The sequence below is a fragment of the Lagopus leucura genome, unplaced genomic scaffold, assembly GCF_019238085.1.
Source record: "Lagopus leucura isolate 7727_CA_CO unplaced genomic scaffold, USGS_WTPT01 Super-Scaffold_73, whole genome shotgun sequence".
NCBI lineage: Eukaryota > Metazoa > Chordata > Aves > Galliformes > Phasianidae > Lagopus > Lagopus leucura.
In genome coordinates this window covers 83090051-83117961 of record NW_024962252.1, presented here as the reverse complement: position 1 = coordinate 83117961, position 27911 = coordinate 83090051, and the positions used below count along the sequence as shown (strand labels likewise).

At 36.1% G+C, this 27911-nt stretch overlaps 1 protein-coding gene across 1 annotated transcript in view; it reads left to right on the top strand.

Annotated features, from left to right (window-relative positions):
• USH2A (usherin) overlaps positions 1-27911 on the top strand; it is a 394411-nt gene that overhangs the window by 151951 nt on the left and 214549 nt on the right. Inside the window, exons 27-34 of the mRNA XM_042878308.1 lie at positions 1246-1422; positions 1956-2086; positions 6543-6816; positions 10381-10584; positions 10707-10787; positions 13050-13235; positions 24299-24412; positions 26975-27136. Coding sequence (XP_042734242.1) covers positions 1246-1422; positions 1956-2086; positions 6543-6816; positions 10381-10584; positions 10707-10787; positions 13050-13235; positions 24299-24412; positions 26975-27136 — 1329 coding nt within the window. The remainder of the gene's footprint in view (positions 1-1245; positions 1423-1955; positions 2087-6542; positions 6817-10380; positions 10585-10706; positions 10788-13049; positions 13236-24298; positions 24413-26974; positions 27137-27911) is intronic.

Sequence of the window (27911 nt, the reverse complement as noted above, 5' to 3'; positions counted from 1 at the left end):
AAAATTAAGCCTGTACAGTTTATCTTTTGGGAAAAAAAAATACAGCTGAATTTCATCTGCACTAATTTACTGTTGCATCTGATAAGGTCTGTGCATGTTTTAATAAGTCTATGGAAGTATAAATCTGGAAGCAATTTCTTATGTAGGCAAATGTATGGATGTGTTCTATATTCTAGATTCCTAAGTTATTTTCAAAAAAGGCATAAAAATTGTTTTTAATAGCTTAAGGACGAGCTGGATTGAGAAATAGAACATACTGGCCTTTTTTTTTTTTTTTTGACCAAAGTAGGATCCTTTAGGGATTGTTGCATAGAACACAGTGGTGTACAAATATTCTATTCTTCTGCTATATTTCTGTGGGGCTAGCTCATAGCTGGCTTCCACATAATCAACAGACATACTCCTTCACGTATAAACTTGGTCTATATGCCAGCAATGTATTCTACCCAGGACTTCTGTCTACAAAAACACAAAAAAAAAAACCAACCCCCCCCCCCAAAAAAAAAAAAAAAAAAACCAAAACCAAGGTACAATCAGTTGTCTCAGTGAATTCATATCAGTATTTGTTTTTTCATATAACTTTTTCTTTCCCTTCTTTATTTTAGCTTACTAAAACCAGCAGGTTATGCATGAGTTCTTCTAAACACTGGTTCATAAAATTATGTAGGAATGTCTACCTCAAAAATTTCAGCTAAATAATGAAAATGAGATAAACTATAAATAACATTTAAGAGGAGGCTATCTGTAATTCCAGCTTTATATGGTTCTTTTTCCCCAGTAAAGAAAACGAGAAAGAAGTGTAATGAATGATTAGTATTTATTTTATCCAAGGGAGGAAAGAAAGACATCCTAACGAAGCATCAGCTGAAACCTTTGCAGTGCTGCTTTGCTCTTTTTAGCAAATTCATGCCTTTCTTCAATAATTGTTTTGTTTAGAGAGGATAAACATAAAACCTTTCCTTGGAATCATCATGGAGTTGATGATGTCAAGCTGAAGGTACCTCTACATAGTATCTGACGCTCAACGTTTTCTAGCCACGTGGTAGTAGCTGCTGTCATTAGTGACTAGACAGATTCATGAAGTTAGCTTAGTGACAAATTTATGAAGTTAGAGATGCTAGTTCAATTCATACATGCACATATATGATAAGGAGAGTATTTACAAAATGTGAATTCCTCCCTATGCTTATTTGCAAGTGATTGGCTTTAATAAATTGTTTTTCTTTCCTGCAGGGATGAAGACAGTCATCCAGAAAGGCTTTGTGGGGTGTCTCAGTGACCTGTTTTTGAAAAAAATGTATACTCCATATGAGTATTGGGAATCTTTGAACTGGCAGAATGCAGAAGAGCAAAACAATGTCTATCACATTTGGGAGGGATGCCCTGTTGTCCTCTCAGAAGGAGCACATTTTCTTGGCAAAGGTAGTTTGCCATATTGTGTACTAGCCAAATATGTTGTTGAGATCTAAATGACATGCATATTGAAAGTATTACAGTGACTTGATTTCCAAAGCAGTGTTATTTATATAGGATTGTTTTGAATGCACTGAAATTAATTTTACGAAATACTTCACTGCCTGGACTAAGAATTGCTTTCACAGAGGTGGTGCTTCACTAAGAGTGGTTAGATTTGCTGTGCATGTTAAAAATAATTTTTGAAGAGAGTGTCCATATTCCCTCAAACACCCCAGATCACATTTTTGTAGCAAAATCTTAGGATCTTGTGCTAGTTTCATTTGTTCATAGTTGTTTCATAGTGACAATACATTGTGGAAAACTGTCCTTTTCACAGAGCTAAATTGTAAATGTATAATTGTTAATCTAAAAATTTTTCTTGAAACCTCTGACTTCTTTGTGTCAAAGTAGAAGGTAGCATCTATATTTCTGTTGTTTGTTTCTTGATTCTATCTTTTAAATTTTTGATTAAATTATTTATGTATTTACTTTCTTTCAAGGTTTCCTGGAATTGTATTCAGGTGTTTTTAGTGGTGGACAGGAATTTGAGATCTCCTTCAAATTCAGAACAGATCAACTGAATGGATTGCTTTTGTTTGTTTACAATAAGGATGGTCCAGACTTTCTTGCAGTAAGTTTACAAATCAGTACTAATAACTATATTCAATGTTGAGTTTGCTTATTAAGATACAATGATTAAAGAAATTCCAACGAGTTAATTTTGTTTTGCTTGTTTTCAAATGCTGCACACAGAAATGTGTATGGAGAGTAAAAAGCCTCCAACAGATGCTCAAGATAAGTTATTTTATATCATAAGAAAGGTATCAATATACAAAAAAGCAAAATTACTTAAAATATATATTATTTATATATACTATATATATCATTTATATATAAATATAGTTGGATTAGAAGTGACTACGAAATAATATAAAATATTATAATATGAAATAATATGAAATAGTATAAAAGACTAGTATTAAAATAAGTTGTTTCACCTCTGATTCATTTATGATTAACAAGATTTATTCATTTTGATTCAAAATGTAAGTCAGTGTTTTCACAATACTGTGGAGGAAGCTGCACAAGTCCTTTACTAAGCAAATCTTGGAGAGATACTCATGAGCTTTTCTCTTGGTATCTGTTAAAAAGACTTTTATGTTTGGGATTTTGGTTAAGGTTGAATGTAATTTTTTACATTTTTTCAAACTCTTTGTACTAGTTACATAGTGCTGGGTTTTTACACTTTTCTCCTCCCTGTGGTTTTGAATGTAATGAGGCCAAGGTCACCATTGCATAGCGGGTTTACTGTAGTTACAACTTGCACCAACATTACAGAGGATTGCATTGAAAGTAGTATCTCTTCTTAGTTGTTCCAAGAAGCAAACATTTATATTTAGACACTTTTGAATCTGTTGGTACTCTTTATAACCTGATCTGCCCATTCCATTTTTATCTGTTTATTTATTACTTTGCAGCTGTTCTGCTAATGGCTTGTAATGTCAAAGCCTGTTTTATGGCATGGCGTTATATCTAATGTGTGCTTTCTTTTAAACTTCTGACATAAAGCAACTAAATATATTTTCAGCCTTTTCAGGTCAGCTATAACTTACTCTGTATTTATTTTTTATATTACTATTCTAGCAGATTGGGTTTTTTCTACGTTTTGAATTCTCCTAGAACTGGCTGCTTCCTCTTTTTTAAGCAGCCTAGTTCAGAAATATTAAGTTCCAGTAGCAAGTTATCCTAATTACATGCTGTGGCTCAAGTTTGGTCTTCAAGTAGTAACTGAGATTGTGGGATTTTAACGTAAGTTGTTATATATACTAATATCCCACTCTGGGCAGGAATGTGTGGATGAAATTTACAGAACAAAGGCACTGTGGACAAGAACAGGGACAAGTATGGGTCTTTGATTCTTCTGGAGATTCTTGTGGCAAGTTTTCATTTCTCTTGCTCTTTGGAAGGATGACAGAAATATGAGAAAACTTATGATTGTAAAGGAGAAAAGGGACTTAGTAAATTGAAAATGCAATGAAAAGCACAAAGTAAGCAAAACATTTTCTACACGTGCCTCCACATTTTTGCCATTTATATATTTATATTATTTTTAGCACTAAAAATTGTGGTTTGTTTTTACAGCTCTTTTTCTAACCTAAATAGTTTTTTTTTAATCTGGCTTGATACTTGGCTGTGATATCTCTGTAGCTTTAAGATGTGGAACTTTAAAGTGGATGAGTGCATGCTTTTCCAACCCTTGCAGCATTGTGTTGTGCACATACATAATGATGACAGAAGGCTTTTCCATACACTTGAGCTCACAAAAAAGGTTAATAGAAAGTGAAAATGAGGTGTGTAGCATGTTGTGCATGAGCTATGATGTCTTTGTTAGGAGGTTTGGTCCGGAGACGCTTTCACTGCAAAGCAGATTAGAAGCCATACATACTTAGCTCACTTATCCTGAACACAATGTATGATGGTATTCCTTGACCGATTCCTTTGCATAGATCACACTTCTCTTGCTAGCTTTATAGTTTTGGAATGACACATGGCTGGCCTGCTACCAAACAACCAAGGAGTCTGTCTTGTGTTCTGGCCAAGACAAAATTATGTCTTAGAAAAGTGCTTTGTGTAAAGGTCATTTCTTCCATGAGTTTCAAGCCCTGAGATAATTAACTGAAGCTAGAGAGGTCAATCAGTTTTCTCTTTGAATCCAGACAGAATAGTTTTGAGCAAATGGTGACCAGAAAAACTAGTGTGAATCACCAGCCTTTCTCTGGCACATCTCCGTATAAATTTATGTGGCTGAAAGAAGGTCCTCTGCCTACTGATAGTTTGAAGCACTGATTTTTATGCTGACCAATTCAACGGTGAATAAATGTTAAGCACTTCCAGCCTTATGTGCGACAGTGGCACCAGCTTGCAGAGCATTGGTACTCATTAAGCTGATTCTGAAATCAAGAGCCAATTTGCTTCTACAAAGCTACTGAGAGAGAAACCCTGAGCAAAGTTTTTTACAACAATTGCTCTAAAAAACAACATGAAGGAATAATAAGTGTCTAATGTGAGAGTTACCTGTAATGGGCAGTCCATAGCTTCTCTGATTTTACTGCCTGTTCTGATCTTTGACAGTCTATTAAGGAAAAGAAATTATAATCTTGATATATATCTCTAATTTTTCTTGTTACATCTTGAATGTTGACCTCTTGTTATTTTGGTATATACTTCTGAGAAGAATCTGGGTCTGTCTTCTCTATACCCTTTCACAAGGTAGTTAAATAGAGATGAAAGTTCTCCTACCACCTACTTTTAAGACTGAAATAAGTTCACTTCTCTCAGCCTCTCCTGAATATGTGTATCAGGTATTCCTACCCTGAGAACCTGGTGCCCCTTCACTCAATTCACTCCAGTGTCAGTACTTTTTTAGTATTTGAATGTCCACAGCTAGATACAGTACTCAAAATATGGCTTCACATGTCATGAGTAGAAAGGGTGACTCATCTCCTTGCACCCACTGTCTACCATTTTTCTGAGGCAGTACAGTGCATTGTTGATCTGTGAATTCATAGGGTGTTTTTCTGAACCTTTGCTCAGTAGTAGAAAGAAGGCCCTGTAAGTGCTAGATGTATGCAGGATTTTGCATTTTTTTGTTCATGGTACAGAAATCTCAAACTGAACAGTGATCCTCTCTCTCTAGCTGTGCCCAAGTATTCTGAATGTCAATCCAGATAATCACAAAAAGCACAGGCATCATTCTTTGCCAGCTTTAAGTCTGTGCCAGGATGAGTCAATTGGAAGACAGGATGTGCTGAGCAGCTGACCCCATGTCAAATGCCATGTCATCTCTACTGCAGCCAGGTCTAGCAGACTTGCTGGTGTATTGCTCTAGTCATGCAGCTGAAATACTTTCTTTCCGACAGCACTGTGTGCTCTGTGTTAAAACTCATCAGTGAAGAGAAATGGTGACTTGCTCAATGGACTGCTCTTACAATTTGTAGTCATCAGCACTGATCAGCACAATCTATCCTTAACCTGTGTTTTAGAGGCCTTTTCTTTGATGGGCTATAAACTCATGGAAGCAGTGGAACTCATGAAAACCTGTGGCCCCAAACAAACAAGGGAGCAAGCAGTGTTCACTTTAAAGCAGGATCTATATTGCCAATGGCATGTCAAGTACTGAATTCTTTCTTACACTAGGTTCCTCGTTAAGAAAATACAATCTGATTATGAGTACCGCAGTATTAATATTATCAGTAACCTAAATATGTCAGTTTGTCAATACTGGTGCTAAGTATTTATATTAAATTTGTAGGGTGTTTTTTTTTTTTTTTTTTTTGCTTAATAAGATTTTAGTGTGAAAAAAGAAATGCATTTTTTGTGAGCTTATCCATATTTTTCATCCACAAGTTCATCATCTTTGTGTTTAATGCTTTGTACCTTCCATTTGACAGTCTCACACCACTTGCATTCTAACCAGTTAGAATAAATATTCCCTACAGTAAAACACTTGGAAACTTCTGCTGTGATAATTTAAGTAGAATGCTTCTCTATTAGAAAAGTGGCATATCAGTCTCAAAAAAAGCACATACAAAAATTGTTATTTTCTTAAAATATTTAGGAGAATGAGGATGAAATACAGAATCAGTGTATGCTGGAAAAACTGGAAATTGAGTTCACCAGCCAATTAAAGGAGCTTAATCAGATCTGACATTTCATTTCATTATTATCTTGTTACATTCTTCCAAAAAAATGAATTGATAGGTAAAATACTGTTTTCTCATTCTCAAAAAAAAAATAAAATAAAATAAAAAGCAAACTAGTCCTGATTCTTCTTTTCATCTTTTCCCTTAGTCCCAAAATCAGTTGTCAAAAAATCAGAATGTGTTCCTACTCTCTGAATTAACTGCAAATTAGCATGGTTTATGTGAACAATTTTATTGCAATTTCCACTTTCCTGAAGATATAAAAATATCTTTATCCTTTTCTTACTTGATTTTTTTTTTTTTATATCTCCAAAGTGCTCATCTTTTATTTCTCTGTATGTGGTGCTTTCTTCAGAATCTCTTTTTCTGTTTTAAAATATATAGATTGAACTGAAAAGCGGAATACTAAACGTCTTGCTGAAAACTGGCACTGTCTTTACCCAAGTGGATCTCTGGTTAGGACTGTCTTATTGTGATGGAAATTGGAAGAAAGTAACTGTGAACAAGGAGGGTTCTGTAGTTTCAGCAAGTGTGAATGAGCTGAGAGAGCAGACACTGGAACCCAACGCTCAGCAACTGAAAGTAAATTCTCCAGTCTACATAGGAGGAGTCCCATGGGAGATTCAGAATGTCTATAAAGATCTGGGGTCGGAACAAGGTAAGGTGACAACTCAGAGTTTGTCACATTTCTCAGGAACTTTTGTCACATGCAAGGTTATTGGTGGACCTTCTGCCGCCCAGAACTTAAATTCTTGAATATGTAACATTTATCAAGTTTAGCAGATAATTTACTGTGTCCTCCCATTCACTGTTACTTTAACTGTCAGTTATTCATACCCAGTCAGCTTTACTTTACTCTTAATCCCTTTGTAATGCTATAGATTCCTTCCAAGCTACTGGTAAGTGAAGCAAGCGATCTAGCTGGATGAAACTGGAGAGTGGCAAAATAGGATGCCCAACCAGAAAGAAGAGCTCAGATTTTCCTCAGAGCCTGTTCAGATCAGCTTGTTTCTCTTGATCATTTTGTTGAGTTAGCTTCAGATCTGTAATAAAACACAGTGGAATACAGTACAAATATCTTAAACCACTGTAGTGTAGCTGAGTGTTGGCATGGGTTGCCAGAGTTGAAGGCTGATTAGTCCTTTTGCAGGCAGTAGTTGATTGTGGTCTAAAAAAAAAAATCAGTAAGTATGAAATCCTGAATTAGGATTTCAGCTATGTTATCTGGTGATGTTTTTTTGCATTACCAGGAGCAAGAGAGAGGTTTGCTGGGTCTCTTTTGTTCTAAGATAGGTCAAATTTCTAGGAAAAAGAGGGAAGTATTAGGTGCAGCTTGCTGCTAATAACCTGTGCCTAAGGTTTGACTGTATGAAATGTATTCCCAAAAGTATCTTAAAATTGGCCCTCTCTATTTTGGGGATCTGGATTTTTCTCACTTATGGTGATATTCATCAGTCATACTGTATTTTTCAGATATGATGGCCAACTAAGTAGCAATCAGTAAGTGATTAGTAGGGAATCAAGTGAGTCTACTTGTGCTTGCACTGAATATACCTGTTCATGTAAACTCTGCAGAGCCGCATTGCAGCCTTGTGGATTCACAGCTACAGATGGGTTGAATCAAATCAAAGCACTAACATTCACAGCTCAAAAATATTATTTTAAGTATCGCTCAGCAGTGGATATCATATATATTTTATAGTCTTCCTTCGGGTTCTATATGGGTAAATTTTATGGCTCAAAAGAACTAGCCAGTCATCCCCTGTCAGCATTGCTTTGTAGCAGATGGTATGGGCTCGCCAGTGGATGCATTCTCGGCTCCTGCAGCAAAGAGAGCTGTGATCTAGGGCAAAATAGTCTGAAGTGAATGTCTGAAGTGCATATTCGAGCACATCAATAAACATTACTTTTTTTTCACAAAGGCTGTTCAGCATACTCCAAAATAAAAGTGCAGAAGTGAATTTGTATTTAGAACTTCTGATGGCAAAAAAAATCTTTGTGTTCCTGAACGTAGATTTAAATGAGCAAGGCATCCACATATTAAGATCTTGGCTTAAGTGAATATTCTTAACTTATGTCTGACCCTATCATGCTCTCAAATGTAGCCTGTCAGTTTCTATCACTGTGACCAATCAGAATGATATTGGTAATGAGAAGATTAGGCAAAAAAGGAGGTAAGGTTGAAACAGGACACAGCTCCATAGGACATTAGGGCAGACAGCTGAGAAAGTAGCAACACCTGTGTTTTGGTTTCCTCAAGTGTTACAAGGTTGTTTTAATTACAATCTGTAGAAAATATGCTTTCAATACTACATGTTCAAGATGAGCTGGCAGGAAAGTCTGTGAGAATTTATATTAACTTATTCTGCAGCTACTGAGCACAAATAAACATTACTTGACATCAGTCTGAAGTCCTCAAATAGTGAGGACTCAAAAGAAAATGAAAGTAATGAATTAAAATATGTTGTATAGTATATATTGCAAACACAAATTAAACAATTGCTCATTTTGCCTAGTAATTAAGATGCTTCTGCAGACTGGTATTAATTTTTTTGCTCTATCACGAAATGTCTAGAAACAGAGTAAATCTCTGTGGAATTGGAGTTGACTTTAATAGAGGTGTGTGCAATAGAAAGAGCAGTTTTTCTTAGTTCCTAACATAGTAAAGAGAGAATTTGTTTTAGAGGATTATTCAAAATCAGTATCCACCTTCAGTGTCCCTTTCTTTTTCAGGAACTATCTATGAATATTGAACTCAATTTAGGTTGTTAAATACGATTGTTCTTATCTGCCATCTTTCAGAAATAAAGGCAGTAGAAGTACATAATGTGTAACAGTATATAAAAATATAGTACTTTCATAAGACTAAAACAAGAGTACTAATCTCTGTAAGACTAATTTTCAATTTACATAGTTAAATCTTAGGTGAATTGCAGTCTTCAGTTTGGTTACTGTTGTCCTTGGTTTTACTTTAACTTTAGCCAGATCTGAGGCTGTTCCAAAAGTAGTGCCCTCTATTTATTTCCTTAGAAACTGCAGCAACTATGAAGAGCACAATGACTTTTTGAAAGAGAAAATTTGCAGCTGTAATGCACTGTGTTTCAACATAGTCACCACCATAAGCTACGTATTTTCCCCAGCAATGACCAAGGGTTTGCACATTTTGCTTGTAAAATAAACTGCATCAGCAGAGGTGACCCGCTGTTGCTGTCACCACTGCTGAAAACGCACCACCCACCAGCTCACTGTGCTTACATCCATTGTTTGGTCTTCATAAACGTTCAACAAGCATCAACAAATGTCAGTGGGTGTCATTTTTTTCCACATGAAGGAGTTCAGTTCCATACCTTTGATTCATATGTGCTTCCATGTCAGATGCCCATTTTGTCAGAGTGCCCCTCTGCTGCCATCTGTCGTACAGTAACAAAATATAATTAAGTGGGAAAGTTCAACATCTACTGCCATACCACTGGCATTTGCACTTGATGTCATGAGCCAACGTCATAAACTAGGAGACATTTCTTTCAAAGCAGCCTCTTATTTTGCATTAATATATTAATTTCTGTGTAAATTAAATCATAGAAGTATGAAGAAATTGGAATAAGTACACCCTGAGATTTTCCATTTTTGTTATTGCAAATAACTAGGTTAACATATTTGTAATGTTGCTGACAATGTTACATGCACACACAAATATATACATACATACACATATATAAATAAATAGTTACTTAAATTTTTCCTGTTAATGAGCTGTTTAGGGTTATGTTTTCAGAATGTTTCCGAACAGTATACCAGATTTAGACCTAATTGGATTTCTCATTTTTATCATTTCCTGACTATGCTTTTAATCTACATACTCTTCTCAATTTATCAAGAAATTATTGTCAAGCAATGGAAAGCCAGTTTTCAAAATCAGAATCACTTTTAAGGTGATAATTTTAAAGGAAGAAGAGGCAGAGCAGAGAACAAATATTTTCTCATAGGATAGAATTGATAACAATGAAAGTACAGTTCTGTAAGGCAGGAATTCAACACTAGAACGTCAGGAATTTTTACCGGCATCATATCTTGAAAGAAAAGAGAGTTTTCTCATGTGGTAAGTTACCTTTTTTCTATTATAGTCTTTACTGTTGAAAATATAGTTTCAAAAGGAATGAAAGTGATTCTTAAGTAATGACTGAGGCTCTTTATGTGATACTAATCCCTTACTGTTTGCTAGGTTTCGGTGGTTGCATGAAGGATGTTAAATTTACACGAGGTGCTGTCGTTAACTTGGCATCTGTGTCCAGCAGTGCTGTCAGAGTCAATCTGGATGGATGCCTATCAACTGACAGCGCTGTTAACTGCAGGGGAAATGACTCCATCCTAGTATACCGAGGAAAAGAGCAGAGTGTTTATGAGAATGGTCTACAACCATTTACAGGTAACACATTGGTTCCTTAAATGAAATATATCATTTTTATTTTCTTCTGTATTAATGTGTTACCGTGTTCAGTCTTTGTTCTTTTTTTCCTCCCGTCCTTTGCAACTCTGTGGTCTTTGAAGAATACCTTTATAGGGTGGTTGCCTCAAATGAAGCAGGATCAGTATCTAGTGTATGGACGCGTGCCCGTACAAGAGAATCAGGTAAATATAGCTTTAAGGCTTACTTATGTCCATTTTTCTTGTGCTATCTGATATTAGGTTGGAGAAAAGCACATCACCAGAATTTTAGCAGTCTAAGTCATGTAGTATTTCTAAAGGTACTGAAAGTCTTTGATGCTTTGAATAGTAGCAGATTACTGGAACATGTTTAAGCAAGTACTTTCCACACATAATTCAAAGTATTTTCCAAATATATATTTTATTTACTTTTTTTATTGAGAGCAAGGAAATAATCAAACTACATTAACAGAAATAAGAACAGTCATGTTATGTAGGCAGGTTGATGTGTGCACATCCAAATTTACATTTACAGGAGTCTGCTAGAGTAAGTAACTGTATTTTCACACATATGACTGAGTGATACTAAATCAAGTGCAGAGGAGGGAGATACTGGAGAATAGCAGGAGCATACTGTGGAAGATGCAAAGCCATATAACTGTAAGTGAGATCAGGATCTAGTGCAAGCTTTTTTTTTTTTTTTTTTTACATTTTCTACACATGCACATGCTGCTCAGTGCTGCTGAATAATGTAGATGGGGGAAGGATTCTTTTTACAAGTAATGTGCAGAGTGTGAATATTTAACAGGAAAGCGTGTGGCTTGTGAAGAAGGTTTCAAAGGAATATAATATCTGCTGAACACTAAAGATCATATTTTTCTTATATTCATGAGGAAAAGTTTCTGCTCAGTGCTTTTACAAACTTACTTTGGCCAGCAAGTTTTTAAAGAATTAGTCCTGCATTTTTTTTATTGAAGTTTTTGTTTTCCATAAATGGAAGCCTAACTGCATTCTCTCCATGCAGAGAATTATTTTGATGAAAGATATTCAGCATAAGATCTTAAAAAAACGATATAATATGTATGTGAATATTTGACTTGTTAATACACTCCTACATAACTTGGTGTCATAATTTTTTGTACTACCCAGAAGAGAGAAGGTACATATGTATTGTCATACCAACTGTCTGACAGAAGTAAGCTTTCCCATAAATTTGTTTGCAAGCTGACCACAACATTGAACAGCTATATGATCCCTCGGGCTGGAGAATAATTGCACTACTTAATTATTTTTGAGTTGGTTTTGTTTTGTCCCTTATGAGAAGACCATCTGCTATAGAGTACTTTACCTTGCCCCGTGATACACTTCAGGACTAATAAAATCAATATAGTGCTGTGGTAACGAAGGCTTTCCTAGAGAATCACTTTTTTTTACATGAATCACAACTTTCAAGTATTATCAGAGTTTGCATTGTAGTACTCTTTTTATTTGAAAACAAAAATGAACAAACAGAACATAACCACATCTAAACCAAGTCTCTGTAGATATTTAATGAAACTTAAAATTATATAAAAACTGGTTATTTGATGGTGAGAAAAGCAAATGATCATCAGCAGGGCTAGGGAGTCCACATGCATTTACAGCAAACTCATCATCCATCATCCTGCCATTGTGTTCCTTGGGCCTTTCCTCTGCATCCCTTGTGCAGTCATCTGTGATGAAGTTGTTACTGGACAGACCTTTACCTGATATAGAAATATATAATAAATAGTAAAAGGTTAAGGGAAATGTGATTTTTTTTTTCTTTTAAATTAGCTACTCTATACATATATTAGCTTAACTTTCCAGATGTTCTAAGCATCTTCGTTTTTCTTTCTTTAATTTCATTTTCATTTTCTAATCCCCATCCTCCCCAGTACAAAATCAGAGATTTTTACTCTCAGATAGTTATCTGTCATTTCAGAGATACGAACATAATTTAAAAAGCTTAATTTTTTGAAGCATTTTGTAAACAAGGATGTACATTTTTCAGAAATGTTTCATATTTTTGGCAATCTGTGGTTTAGATATCCAACAGATAAATGTCAAACCCTTCTGTGCTGCAGTCTCTTGCATCCTTCAGTTGCTAGATTATAATGCCCAAACTTGCTAGCTACATACAGTCCACCTCCTCTTTTTGAGTGATGCTTAAATACGTTTGATACATTAAATATTTTCAGAAAACCTCAACAAGATGAGAAGGAATGTTATGTAGATGGAGTTTTGATGGTTTTGAAATATAGCTTACACTCAATAGCTCAAGATGTGCAGTCATATTAAATCAGTGCTGAAAAGTTACAACTCTAATAAATTGTATTTATGCTAATGGTTGAGTCTGATTTACTGCAGCCATTAAAAGTGAAGAATAGGGGCAATAGTCTCCTTAGAACTGCCATTTTCTCTATTTTCTATTTTATCCTTCCACAGTTCCACAAAATGTGCCAACTCCCTCAAGAGTTCACAGTATAAATGGTTACAGCATTGAGGTCACCTGGGACAAACCTGCTGGGGTCATAGGTGTAATTGAGAAGTACATTTTGAAAGCATATGAAGAGGATGGTCCCAGTGTACCCATCACTATTGCTGAGCTTGCTGACACGAGTATGCTCACAGGTAAATGTTGTTAAGTACCATTTTCTAGGTGTATCTAATAACATGGCATGTTTATACCTCCTTCTGTTGAACTATAAAGTATTGTCTATTTTCATATATAAAGAACATATCTACTTGCTCCAAAAGTAATGTCTTCTATTTATTTCCTTGGAAACTGACAGATGCAAAGAGCACAATAGCACTGTTTGATAGAGCAAACTCTCAGCTACAAAACATTATTTGTCCATGCAAGTCCCCACCATAAGCTGTGCATTTTCACCATCAATAAGGACCTGCATGCTGCAATTGTAAAACTCTGCACCCAGTGGAGGTGACCTGCTGTCACCACTGCAGAAATGCAACATTCACCACCCCACTATGCTCGCATTCACTGTTTGGTCTCCATAAACATACAGCAAATGTTGATTATTTTTTTTTCACATGGAGGAATTCAGTGACATCCCTTTTCTTCATATGCATTTCCATGTCAGACTCCATTTTGTCAGGCTGCCCTTATACTGCCATCTGTCACACAGCAACTACTTCTAATGGAATATTGATGGGAATGTTCAACCTTTACTGCCATACCACCAACATCTGCCACTGACATTGTGGGCCAGCATAATAAAATAGGAGGCATAACTTTCAGAGAAGCCCTTGCAATACTGTCAGCACCAATGTATATGCAATGTATTGACTTTGAAGAGCAGTAGAAATTAAAATGCATCTAAATACTGAAAACAAGTTCTATTTAGGCTAAAGTCTTACTTTCTTATTTACTCTTATTTTCATTGTATATTTATTCATTGTCTAAAATTAATTATTTAATTCATAAAAACAAAAAAGCTCTAGTGACATAATGCTCAAAGCTAGTGCCTTGGTAAGGCTTGACTTCAGGCAATATAAAAATTGCAGAAAATACCTTAACCTTTCAGTAGGACATTACTGCTGTTTTCCTGAAACCTGAGAAATACGTGTTCAGTGTTTTTACATAAATATGTATGTTTTGTGTTGTTTTCTGCTGTAATGTAGACATAAATTTTCAAAGCTAACATGCATGTATTTTTTCTTCAGTTGGAATGTTCTTGACTATTTTTTAATGTGCTTGCAACACATAAATTGCATTGGCTTTTCATTATTACTGTGATTTGTTTGATGAACTTTTTGTTTGAATACTCTTTATCTATGTGGAAATGTAATATAAATTACATTGATAGAAATTCGAGACCATATGTTAGTGTGTGTTCAATAACAACAGCTAATGTTCAGAACTTAAATTTAGCTTAATTCTTACTGGTATTATGCCATGATTCTATGTTAAAGTTATGAAGAAGTCTACACTGTGCTGGATAGGGAAGAGGTATACACATGCAGCTTTCAGGAGGAGAAAGAGAAGTCATTCCTTTGTATTATATAGGATATTAAATAGATCCTTCTCTTTTTTTTTTTTTTTTTGGTCCATTATAGAAGGTAGGTGCTGAGTAATGCAAAATTAAGTGACCATAAGAACTTAAAAATGACTCTGTTCAACCATTGTCCTCTCTGATAATGTCAGATTGTAGATTTTTGGGAATATGACATAAAGTGAGTCTTCCTGTTAATGTAATTTCAGTTGGTAGTTTGTCTAATTCCTCATCTGGAAGGTGCATCTTCACCACTGTGCATAGTGGTAGTATTATCTTTCTTAACCATTTATGGTTTTGCTTCTCAAGACTTGCTATGGCAGTAAGTTTTCAGATTCAGTTTTGTCTGTGTGAAAGGAGTACTTTTGTTATTTATAACTGCTGCCTGATATTTCAGAAATGTATTTCCTGGTTTCAGTGTTGTATGAAATATGTAATTCAAACCCTCATGCAGAGGTCAGAACTGAGAGAACTGGAAAACTATTTCTGTTAAACCACTGCTCCTGATAGGCATGGTTTTGCCTTTACCCCATTGATTTCAGTGCAGGCTACACAGAGAGATTAGTTTGTGAGCATTAAAAAACAGCTACCCTCAAACATGAGAGATAATGGGGAAAATAAGGAATCTCAAGTGGTGAATTATTAGCAGTATTTTTTGAAAACTGGACAGTTCTGCTCCAAGAGCAGATTCATGATGTGCAGATGATGAGCACATAAATTCATTTAAATACAAGCTGAGGACTATCAAGGATGTTTGAGCAAATGTTGGAGAATGTTTGCTTAAGCATTCTAGACTCATGTGCTGCTGGACATAACCTGTAAGGCAACTGTATAGTAACAAAGGGTGGTGGTGAGACAGTAAAGACTGCTTCTTTTCATGTGTCATAAATGCGGCAATTGCAGTTTTGCTGCTGGTAACACAGGATAAGATATGGCATATGGCCAGAAACGTAATCACTGTACATTGGTGTAGCACAAGTTCCTGCAAAATTTAATTTTCAAAGATGTGTGTTTGATCCATGAGTTTTTATATATAAATTTAAGAGGAAATGAGAAGTAAAAAATCAACATGATCTTTGGCTGGAGTACTAAAAATGTCAAGAGTTTTCTCTCATTATAATTCTAATTGTCATAATTTTCCTCTTTTATTCAACAGTTTGGTTTTTAAGCTAAAAAAAAAAACAAGCTATACTTGGAGAGTATTATGCCATCATGCCTCAAAACTAATTTTGTACATATTTATGAGTGTTGGCAGTACAGGAGGAGGCGGAAAGAGCTGGAAACAAACAGTTGCTACCCTTACACTTATATTGTAGCCCGCTGGGTAATCAGCATTTGGAAAACAATACAAATCCTAGAAAACATTCACAGTCGCCAAGAGCTGTGAGACTGGTCAGAATGGTAAATGTAATGTGATTTTTTGTTACCTGGTGGTTGGAACTTTGACATGCTGTACTGCACTACAGGAGAATTCTGCAGTGCAAGGAGTTAAAGAGAAAATTACAAAATGCTTAATCATAGAATCATAGAATGGTTTGGATTGTTTTACTATAACCTACTTCTAACCCCCTGCTACAGGCAGGGACACCTCCCTCTAGACTATATTGCTTCCAGCCCCATCCGGCTGGGACTTGAATACTTCCAAGGAGGAGACATTTATAACCTCACTGGGCAACCTGTTCTAATGTCTCAACACTCTCATGGTAAAGTATTCCTTCCTAATATCTAATCTACGTCTAGCCCTCCTTGAGGTACTGGAAGGCTGCTAAAATATCCCCCTAGAACCTAAGCTTCTCCAGGCTGAAGAGACCCAGCTCCATCAGCCTGTCTTCATAGGGGAGAGGTGCTCCAGCCTTCTGATTATCTTTGTGGTCCTCCTCTGGACCCACTCCAACAGCTTGATGTCCTTGTGCTGGGGGCTCCAGAGTTGAACACAGTACAGTATAGAATGCAGAAGACATTGAACAGCAACGGTCCCAGTATCCATCCGTGGGAAGCGCATCTGATTTGCCTTCAACTGGATTTTATGCCACTGATTATAACCTTCTTGGTCCAGCTATGCAGCCAGCTTTCGATTCACTTCATTGTCCACTTATCTGTACTTCGTCAGTTTGTCTGTGAGGGTGCTGTGGGAGACAGCGTCAAAATCTATACTAAGGTCGAGATAACATCTATTGCTATCTCTGCATTTATGAAGCTTTTCATCTTATTATAGAAGTCTATCAGGTTGTCATATCAGTTAGGAAAATCTAAATCAAAATGAGCTCTATAATTATTCAGCAGTAATTTCATCTTCCTTTTCATGTGATCCCTTATATCACTGGCTCCCAATATAGCTGGCTGCAAGTTGCCTTCTGTGCTTAGGCAGAGAAGATTGTTTTCAAAAGTTGATTTAAACGTATAGTTTCGTGAGATAGTTACTAACTGGCTGCAGCTGTGGGAAGGTTTAGAGTGTTCAGTCACTTTCCCATGGGTGTCTCATTACATCTAGAAGAGAATGAAGAGGGGATTATTGCTTAGCCTTAAGGCTTGTCTGGTGTGTCTTACAAGTTTTACCATCAGAAAATTAATCCAGCAAGGTGATCATTTCTCATCCTTATCAATTAATGCTCAAAATACACACAAACACCCTGCTGTGTGACACAGAAAATAGCTCATGAGAAATAACTTAAGCTTCTCTTTGTGTTCTTCTTGACTCTCAGTGTTTAGATTAGCATTCTCACATACTCTGTATCATGTGCCATACCTTCTGTTTTCACAAAGGGTTCCTGGTTTAGACACAGTATTCGGATAGAAAATGACATTTGCCTTTACCTGTCCCAGCAAAGATGCCTCTATTGTCAGGCACTTAAGAGAAATACATTTTATAATTCAAACTGAATACATTTTATAAATCAAAATCATAGCATTCAGGAGATCCAATTACAGGCAATGAAGAACAATAGTGAAAGCTGCAAATGGTAAGATATTCAGCAAAAGAATTCACAGACATTTTGTATTTCCATTAGAATTGGGGTTTTTTTTTCAGCTTCACATGGTTACTGTAGTTCTTTGTACCTATGTCTTTACCACAATAACCAAGTGCCAAAGTTGTGGCTGCACACATGATAATGAGAAAATCATTATCAGTTTATCCTCCAAATGCCCACAGTATTATTATTATGCCTCCAAATGCCCCTTGAAATGAGCTTATGATTTCTTTTCACCTTGAAGTCCTTTATGCTTGGCAGTTGACTATCTCAGGAAAAGTTAATTTGATGATTTGATATGGTTAATAAAAGTGATAAGGCTGTGCACTGGCTTTGGAAGGTGGGGGATTTCCTCTCAGAAAAGGAACTCAGGCCTTCCTACCATTGAGTAGGCTTGCCAGTGGGGTGAAGGAAAGCTCACTGCCAACCTGGAAAATGACCGTGTTTAAAGAAAATACTCTGGAGGAGAGCTTCTCACTCCAACTGAAAGGATGAGGGAGACTTCTGCCAGGCCTAAGCTAGCAGTGGATAGTGTCTGTATCTGCCTGGCAAACCCCACTTTATTTTGCAAAGAGGCTTAGAGCAGTAGTTTTTGGGTTGCCTGCAGGCATGCACCATCACCTGCTGCAGGGTTTGGGAGTCAGGGGGCTGCAGGAGCAGCCTAAGGGCCAGGCCCTGCAGTGCCAGATGCAGAGCCCCTCAAGATCTGGGGCACTGGTCAGCATGGGCCGGAATATCGGCAACCAAAGCAGGCCACAGCACAGGCTGGTTAGTGCTGGACTGAGGGGGCACAAACCAACTACATGGATATCTCTCATGGAGATATCTGCAAAATGCTATTGTCTTTTGGTATTTTACAGAAGGTGTTGTACCAAAATCTTGGTAATGATTAGGGATGTGATGCTTGTTGCTGGTATGTTTTCTACCCATAGGTTTGCAGAGATTTGTTTTCTTTGTCTCACCCACATACAGGCACATCTCTGTCAGTGGAAGGAGCTAAAAGAGTCTACAGGCATGTACAAGCAGCTGCACCTGAGCCTCTGCTCGGCTCCTTGTTTGACTGCTGCAGCTAATGTAACATAGGGAAGCCAATAGATCTGTCGATGCCCATTAGGTTCCTGTAAATTGTCAGGTGCTGCTTGAGATCCTGGTGACTGTAAATCAGAGTGGCAGGACATAGGTTCTTATCTCTTTTCATTTAGCAGGCTTTAGCAGACTAGCAGCATATTTTTCAATATATGCATTTTTTTAAAGCATGAATGATATTAATATTTTGCAATACTAAGGTTCTAACTTGATTGAGTTTAGACTGAAGTGAATCTTGTTTACAGTCCATTGCTGTTCTATAAATTTATTCATCTGAAATGCAAATTATCTGATCAAATAAGCCTGAAAATTTTATCCAAATTACATCAACACTTACCTACATTCTGATACTTTTATTGACAAAAAAGAAATCAACTTCCCAATGTTTGTGAGAAATAAATGGATTATTAGTATTTTATAGACAATTTGCAAAGAGTTAAGAATCTTTCCTTTGCAGAGTTGTAAAATTAATCATGAAGTAGAAAATCAGCAATGTCAAAGTTATCTGGGAGGATCAAGAGGAACAAAGTGATAAGTTCTTATAAACCAGTTCTTTCTGTGGTTAAGCAGTGTCTGGTGCTAAATGAGACCATTCGGTTATGGTGTTCGGTTATGGCAAATTAAAACAGCCAGAGTTGTGTGTAGTGAAGGAATTTCAGCCTGCCTTGAAATGTTGCATTCTGAATTGCATCTTTGAGACCACTGGAGCTTGTGCTTGGTTGATTAAAAAGAAGGAATTGCTGGGAAAAAGGGAAAGGGATCTTCCAAGTCAGTAACCAAAGCAAACTTCTATGTTCATTTTGATTCATACTCTGCTGATGGTAAAAGATGCTTAAAAATGCAGACGTATGTGACAGATTGATGTGCACAGGCTTACAGCTCAGAGAAGACACACGTGCTTTAACAGTTTTTGCTACAATCTGTCAAAAAACACAGTCAGTTGAGGACTTCCTTTCTGGTCAGTGGACTGTGATTGTGTACTATGGCAATGATGCATCTCAACACACAAGTGACTTTGTTAGACAGATGCTGTATGACCTCGGGCATTCAAGTTGGCTAGATAGTTTAGGTTTGGGGAGGGAGGATTTGGTATGTTGTTTTTTTTTTACGGCTCAAAAAAAAAAAAGCATTATGGTACAACTATAAAGTAGAATGTTGTTTCAGTTGCACAATTTGTATTCTGCAATTAGTCCTTGTGAAGGTAGAGTCTTAGGGAGGAAATGTAAAAGTCTGGCAAGGAAGACTCCCTCTGGCAAAAACAAATGGAAATTGTGTGGATAAGTTCTGTGGTTGACTTTAGGAACCTTTATGTTCAGTAGCAGAGCAGAATTTTCAGGATTTATTTAAAAGTAGTTCCTGGTTATGATTAAAATTATCTAAATTTGCCTGTAAAAAAAAATTGAATTAACCTTGCAAAATGTTCTCTTCCACCATCTTGACCAACTGTTTTTTGTTTTATTTTGTGAAAAGAGGAAAATAATTCTAGAATTTGTTACAGCTGTAAGATTAAGTAGCCATTTTTTGTGAGGGGTGAGTGGGCTTTTCGGAATAAACTAACCTCAACTTTTATTTTTATTCTCATATACAGAATAATAGCTCTGAGTTACCACCAGCAAGTGTGCCATCTCTGAAGATTAGGTGATGTTTTGAAGTAACATCCTATACAAGAAGGATAGTATATCAGGGAAGTGAAGATGGTGCTTTTAGCACAAATTTTTAATTAGATGAGGAAGTTATTAAAATACCATACTTGTCTTTGAACCTGTTTTTCAGTTTGTGAACAGAATACTACCCTCATACCTTAGTGGTAAAATAATTATTTTCCTTGATGAAAAATATCACTTTTCCATTCTAAATCTACTGGAATGTTGTGGCAGAACCTTCTAAGTATATGACAACTTGCTTTTCGATATACTGAATGTAAGAAATGTCTGTTTTATGGAGAAGTGAAAGGGAGAAGCTTGATATTTACCCTTCTGATGTAGTGTCTGCATTATAAAGAATGGGTTGGTTATAAAGATGCGACTCATTCTGACCAGTTAACATGTCTGTTTTATTATAAATTCATTGTTGACCCTTTTCTGCTGTCCGTGTTGATGTTCTTATCCCTTATCCACAGGAATGAACATTTTTTACTCTGGTAGAATTCTAGCCCCCAACTTCAAATATTGCAAATAATTAAAGATCATTTAAATAAAAGTATAGAAAATTAAATGCTAGTTTTGCATATAAAGTGGGCTTAATGTTCTAGGTGTGATTCCAGATCACTCTTTTAGACTGTTAACTTTACATTCATATTTAACAAATGACATTATTCAGTTTCATGGGGTCACTGTGTCAAAATGTCTGTGTTAGAACTTAAATTTATTTCCAAAGGTTCTTTGAATGGGCAGATAGGAGTGGTGTGTTAGAATGATTTACCATCTCTGATTCCCTGTGTGGATTTTAAGGCTAGGAACATAGTCTGTGGTGTAAATTCTAAGTCTGGGTGGATTCAACTGCTCTGAAGTGGCAGATGGAATGAATGGAACTCACATCTCAAATGCGGGAGTCTGACCCTCTTCTTAAATACTGATGGTCCCTCTAATTCTATTTCCTGATCAAGGTGACAGTTTATCTATCTACCTCTCTCCTGCTAACATTGCTAGAATACGTGGCCAAAAGTTGCTCTGTTAACATCCCATATTGGAAAGCCCAGAAGACTGTTTAGCAGATCATCAGTTGTTGGTTTATAGACAAGGGATGTCAGTCTACATGTGTGCAAATGGAGGAGTCTGGAAAAGTTTTTTAAAAGCTGTCAGCTGTCTTCATTGGATCATAGGCTATTTTTTATTTCAAAATGTATTTTGCTGGGCTATAAATTACTTCACGTGTAACAGTGTGATCTTTGCTATGGGACTGCTGACTTTGTACTCTAAGATAGTCATGCACTGGGTGTAAATTTCACTGCCTGACTAAAAGTGCAGAGGAAAAGAGTGGGTAATGAGAGCAGAGCAGCCAGTTCTTTAATTGAATTAAAAGCCGGGTGACACCAATGCAGACACCTGTCCAATTACAGGCAGGCCAAGGTGTTTACCATTGCTGTACAAGCGATTTGAAGATGACAGAAATCTTTCCGCCCACAGATTAACATAATGAAGGAGAACAGATTACGGTGGATGCTGGCCAAACAGATAGGTTGGCAGCTGAGGAAAAGTAGTTTTGCTGAAGTATGTTAATAAAATCTGTGTTTTCTATTGCCTACCTATGCAGCACATCTGTTTCTTTGCTGAGAAAAAGTAGTGCAATTGTACATGTGAAGAAAAGATATGAATTAGAAGATGAACAAAGTATATTTTTAGTTGCAGATTTGGCTGTAAATGTTTCTTTAACAACAGATACTTTCTGCTGCAAAAAGGTTGTTTTATTTTTTCGAATTCTTGCTGTCCTTCATAAACCTACCTACAATAATGTACACTCTGTTGCATTGGAGATGCTTAATATGCTTCATATAAAACCTTTCTACTTTGTCTAAAGTGAAAACCACGACCAAACAACCCAATCCAAACCTTCTACAGCTATGAACATCTTACTGGATATGTGAGTGTGACTCTCAGTGCCTGAAGCCATTGATGACCCCACAGAATGTCTTCCATCACAAAATGCAAGGAGCATTAATTCACTGCTTCATAAGAAAAGAATGCTCTAAGTACTAAATGTACAGATAAAACTAAATTGCTTCCTAATGCACAGCAGAGTGAATAGAGGGATAGCATATGCTCTATACCATGGTCCTCTAACCAAGAACCTGCAAATGTCACAGAGGATTTGGTTTCTGCATGTGTTTATTTGCTGAAGGTAGAAAAAGTACCCTAACTTTCCCATGTTTAACTTTCAGTGATCTAGAAATAAGTGTTTTCTGTTGTCTAATGCAGGAAAAAAAAAAAAAGAAAATGACATTTATCTGCTGGATAATTTCTGTAGATACCAGTATTGCTGCTTTACAGGGATACTGACATTTTGAAACATGATTTTCTTTTTTATGCATATTGAATGCTCTTAAAAAATATGTCTTTTGTCACAGACAGATTACAAACACATTTGCTTGGGTAGGGGCTGACACAACATTCTCTTTCTTCCATGTAGTATTTACACTAGATAATAAGATGGCAGTGCAGTTTTTCTCTGCCAACATGGGATTTGCAAAATCAAAGCTATTACCAGAGAGTTGATCCTGTTCAACTGGTTTCAGTTTAACACAGCTACTCTGGCGTGAGTGCTGCTACTTCTGATTATCTCTTCATACATGAGAACAGAACTTCAGAAAATTGAAATACATCTCATTTACAATGCTGATCTTTGAAGTCTTTGGATAATTCCAATATAAGATGCAAAAACAACTATTTCAATAAAAGCTAACATTGTTTCCATGTGACTACACGTATTAATGAACACTATAAAAATAATAGACTTACTTTGACTATTCCACTCAGAAAATAAGTTTGTTGTAACCATAAACTTCCAGTACCCAATTCTCCAGTTCTGTTTTGTTTGTTTGGTTTTTTTTTTTGGTTCTTTTTTTTTTTTTTTTTTTTTTGTGGCTGTAAAGTTCTTATGTGAGAACAGAGATTTTCTGCTGAAATTAAAAGTTGCTTTGCATTCTGTGTAGTAACTCAAGTAAGAGTAGCATAAATGACAGGTTTTTTTTCCAACCTGTTTGTGTATGCATAATGCTGGCAAGTTTTACAATTTTGTACCATGAGAGGTTTGGCAAAGAATTATGTTTTCTAATGTTCTGCTGTTTCGTAGTTTGAAATAAAGCGTGACATGATCTGACCATCTTTTAAATTACTTTTCATTCAATATTAGTTTACTGTTGAGTCTGTTTTCAAATGGGAACTGCTGACATTTCTCAAAATGGCTGTAAATCAATTTTTTTTTTTTCACACAATCCATCTGCATATTTCTGTTGAAAATATTTTGTAACTTCCTGACCAATTTGTTATATCCACTATAAGCAAGCTGTCGATATATATGTGGCAGTCCCTCAACTTTTCTTCTCTAACACAAGCAGAACCCGGAAAAGACAAGTTTACAAATATTTTTTTCTTGTAAATCCCTAAGTACTGTGTCATCTGAATTATGTTACAATAGTAGCAAGCATATGAGTTATATTCTGCCAATGAAGTGATGAAACACAAGTGGGATGTTTCATATAAAAAAAGAGATTTAAGTTTATAGATGAATAAGTAGGGGCAACATTGGAGAGGAAACTTTAAAATGATTGTTGTGAGAGACTGAACGTTCCTTGAAAAGTCAACATATAATAACTGGAGAAAAAGAAAAAAGAAAAAAAAGGTAAACTGGGGACTAGGAATAAAGCCTCAAATTTGTTGTCGTGGCTAGAATAAAATATGCAACTCAATCTTGACGTGGCTTGTGTTATGGTGAGAATAAGTAACGAAACTTAGCTGTGTGATAAATATTAAGAATGCAATAAAACGTCGCTTTTAAATTGGTTTACAGAATTTGTTGTGGCACGATATGAACGAAACCTTAAAACCTTTTTTTCTTTTCCACCTCTGTGTAAGTATGTAATCAGTCTGTACACTGTACCTGCGTAACACCTTGCGTTCTTCTGTTGTAGGTGTATTGACAGGCTTGCGTCCCTTCACAAACTATGCTGTAACCCTAACCGCTTGCACTTTGGCTGGCTGTACTGAGAGCTTGCATGCATTGAACATCTCCACTCCACAAGAAGGTAAAGTAATTTCAAAGGTCTTGACTTCCACATTTCAGTCATGAATAATAAAACAGGAGAAGAGCTAAATGCTGCAAAGCCATTTGCTGGAAAACCCCAACCTAATTTGATGACAAAGTGCATTGCCAGACCATAATTGCTCCATTTTTTGGGGGGGTGCGAAAATGAATCAAACTCCATACCCTTTAATGACATGCATCTTTAATAGCTGTAATGCAGATTAATGGGCTTTTTAATTGCTGTTACATTGTTCATGCAAGAGCCTTGTCATTAATATGAAGCATCTGAAAGATTAATGAAAGCTTCCTCATTTTACTATGGCTCAGAAGTAAATCTAGAGACAGTCTGACTAAAAAGAATTGATTGTATGGCACAGTATGAAATTGAGAATCAAACGGTTGATTTCCATGGTTTCTTTTAACTGCTAAACACCAGCAATATGCAACAATTATTTCAGTATGATGAAATCTCTAAATGCCAATTGAGTTATTTATTAATCACTGTTCAGATTTTCCCTTTTCTAAACTCCTTTACATGTTGTTGGGCTCCAACTTAAAGGTTGTGAGTGTAAATGAATGTTTTTTAAGCTTACGCTAAGTACTAGAGCAGGAAGAAAGAGAAAATAATGCTATGGTTCTGGCTTTAGAGACTAGCCTGGTAATAATACACATCAATTACAGGAGCAAATGTTCCCAAAAGAGCTCAATTCTCAATTAAACATTAAGTCCAACTCTCATCCTTCTCCTGGTTCCATCATTCTAAAGCCATGTTAATCCAGTTAAAGTCGGTAACTCCAAATTTGCAGCAGTAGAATAATAAAGGCTTGGACTTAAATCTATAGGAAAAGTTTCATCTTCCATAAAGTGGAGTAGTTTTCAAAATTTCCTCTCTCCCACATTCCTATCTACTAACTCTAACAGTGATGTATTTTTAAAAAGGCTCTTAGTTTTATTTTCTCCTAGAAACAAGGTAATAATAAGATACCAATAAATCAAATAAAATTTTAAAATGAAGTTGTGTGAATTCAGTCATAATTATCAGAAGACTGCTAGATTGTTGTACTACTGCTAGAACAGGTATTTGTGGATGGTGTTGTCCTGATGAGGACGGTTCTGAGGATTCCTGTCTAATATGTCTGGAACACGCTTTTGATGTGAACGTGCTGAAAACTGCCAGCAGCAACATTATGATCAAAACACAGTATCACCTCTTGGAAGTTCTACATAAACGGCCTGAGTTTGTCAGGTGGTATTAGCCATGAAAATGCGTAGCCTCTGATAGCCAAATAATTAATGGACCATGTGACATTAACGTGAAATACAGCATTGAACATTTCTTTCTAGAATAATAAAGTAATTTAAGAAGTCTGTCTGTCTCGTTGTCTCAGCTTAGTGAGCATTCTTGGTAAAGAAGGAATTCTGTGTTTCAGAAAACATTCAGTGTTTTCAGATGTGCTGTCATATTAGGAAGGTTTAGGCAAGAATAGATTTTTTTTTTTTTTTTTTTTTTTTTTTCCCCAGAGATCAAATAAAGCCATGGGGAACATGTGTTTCATCCCTCAGAAGAATTGAACAAAAAGTCAATGTGCGGAGTTTCTATTTTTGGACACTCTTGTTGCATGCTCTTAGTAACAATAAATTGATGATACAGAAGACAGACACCATATCACACCCTCCAGCTATCCCTGTTTCCCTATTGAAACATTCATTACTTTATATTGTTTTCACATTGCCACCACTGCTAGTTATTGTTTTAAATTGCTAGCACAGAGCTTGTAATTTACAAGATATTCCTTCCAGGCTGAGGCCCAAATTCTGTTCCTCTTGCGATATTCAGTGGGATTGCTTGTGCTTCTAAAACATAACTCACTGAAATGGCAAGAGAACTCAACTTTTAATTATTATCCATTGCTAACTTCCAGTACATTACATACGTAAAATCTGTGCTAAACAAACATTATTAAGTGTATTGAATTATGAAAAGCATGAAAGGAGTACTGCATAAAAATAGTACATCTGCATTTGTGATTGGAAAAATGGACCACTTTTTGGTTATGAATAACAAGCACGAAGAAGAGAAAATCATTTGTATCAAAAAAAAAAAAGGCTGCCCTAAAATTATATGCCCCTCCATGTGCTCAGTGTTATTTACCTGGAGAGATACAGAAGCAAGATTACTTTTCTAAAAAGTAAAGAGTGTATCTTTATCTTTCATAGAACTTTGTGTTCACTAGGACACCTCACAGATTATAGGAACGTTCTCAAAATGTTCATACTTTGCAAGCATGAAATCTCTCCAGAAGTGTTAACTTCATGAAAAAAACCTTTCTGGTTGCCATTGTTCATTGAAATAATTTCCAATTTGTAGAAAGCTAAAAATACTGTTATACATTAGACCTGAAGCAATTTTATATCTGTTTTCTGAATTATCTTTTTGAAATCTTAGGAGTAGGGCAAAGACTCCTTTCTCTTTCTCGCTTTTTTTTGCCCCCCACAGTAAGATAAGGTATATGATACAGTATGCAGTATTATATCATTAATATAAATGTACTTTTTTCACCAGCCCCTGAAGATGTGCAGTTACCCACAGCGACAACATTTCCCACATCCTTGCTGATGGGCTGGAGTCCTCCAAAAACACCAAATGGTATTATTACACAATATACTTTATATATGAATGGAGTACCAATTTATTTTGGAAATGGGACCGGATGTGTTGTAAAAGGTAAGTAGCATATGAGATGGGTATCTTATCGTTTCTTTGAATAATTGTATAGCAGATCCCTTACTATTTTGCATTAGTGACTGTTTTAGTCTTGCTTTTGGATTCTATAATTCATTGCTTAGATTCAGCTGTGCTGATTAGCATGTTTGATAAGACAGAGTTCAAATGCGAACTAGTTGTATGCCATCCCTGAGTTTACCTTGTTTAGGGAGTCTACTGGTGTCATTCCTGATGAGGGTGGAGGAAGCCAGAAATTAGGTTAGGATATTTAAAACATTTGGACTGAATTGTGAGGTTAACTCTGCTACCATGACAGTAGTGACAAGGTCAATGTTTTTTTGTATGTTGTTAAGCCTCAAGACATTTTCTTCTTTGGCTGAAAATACGCATTTCCTCTGCTTGTATATGGACTCTGGTAGTTAGACCCTTGTGTGGCGTTCGTCCTTCCTGGAGGTCTTTTGTGAACAGCAGCACTGCTATTTCTGGTTGGAAGTGCCCAAACACTCTGAAAGAGTATTACCTGTTGAAATTAAAGCATTTCAGATGAAATAGAAAAATAAAATGAGCTGTTAGTACTTAAAGCCCAGAGGGTTTAATTTGTTAGATGATCTTTCATAGAACTCCATTGTGACTTAACAAAGATTAATAATGCCATGAAGTATCTAAATCCTCTTTCACAGGATCTATGTTGTCTTTTTGGCAGCTTTATAACTTTTTAGTTTCATAGCATTCAGCTCTCAAAACAAGTAAACTGTAAGCCAGTGGAGACAAGATG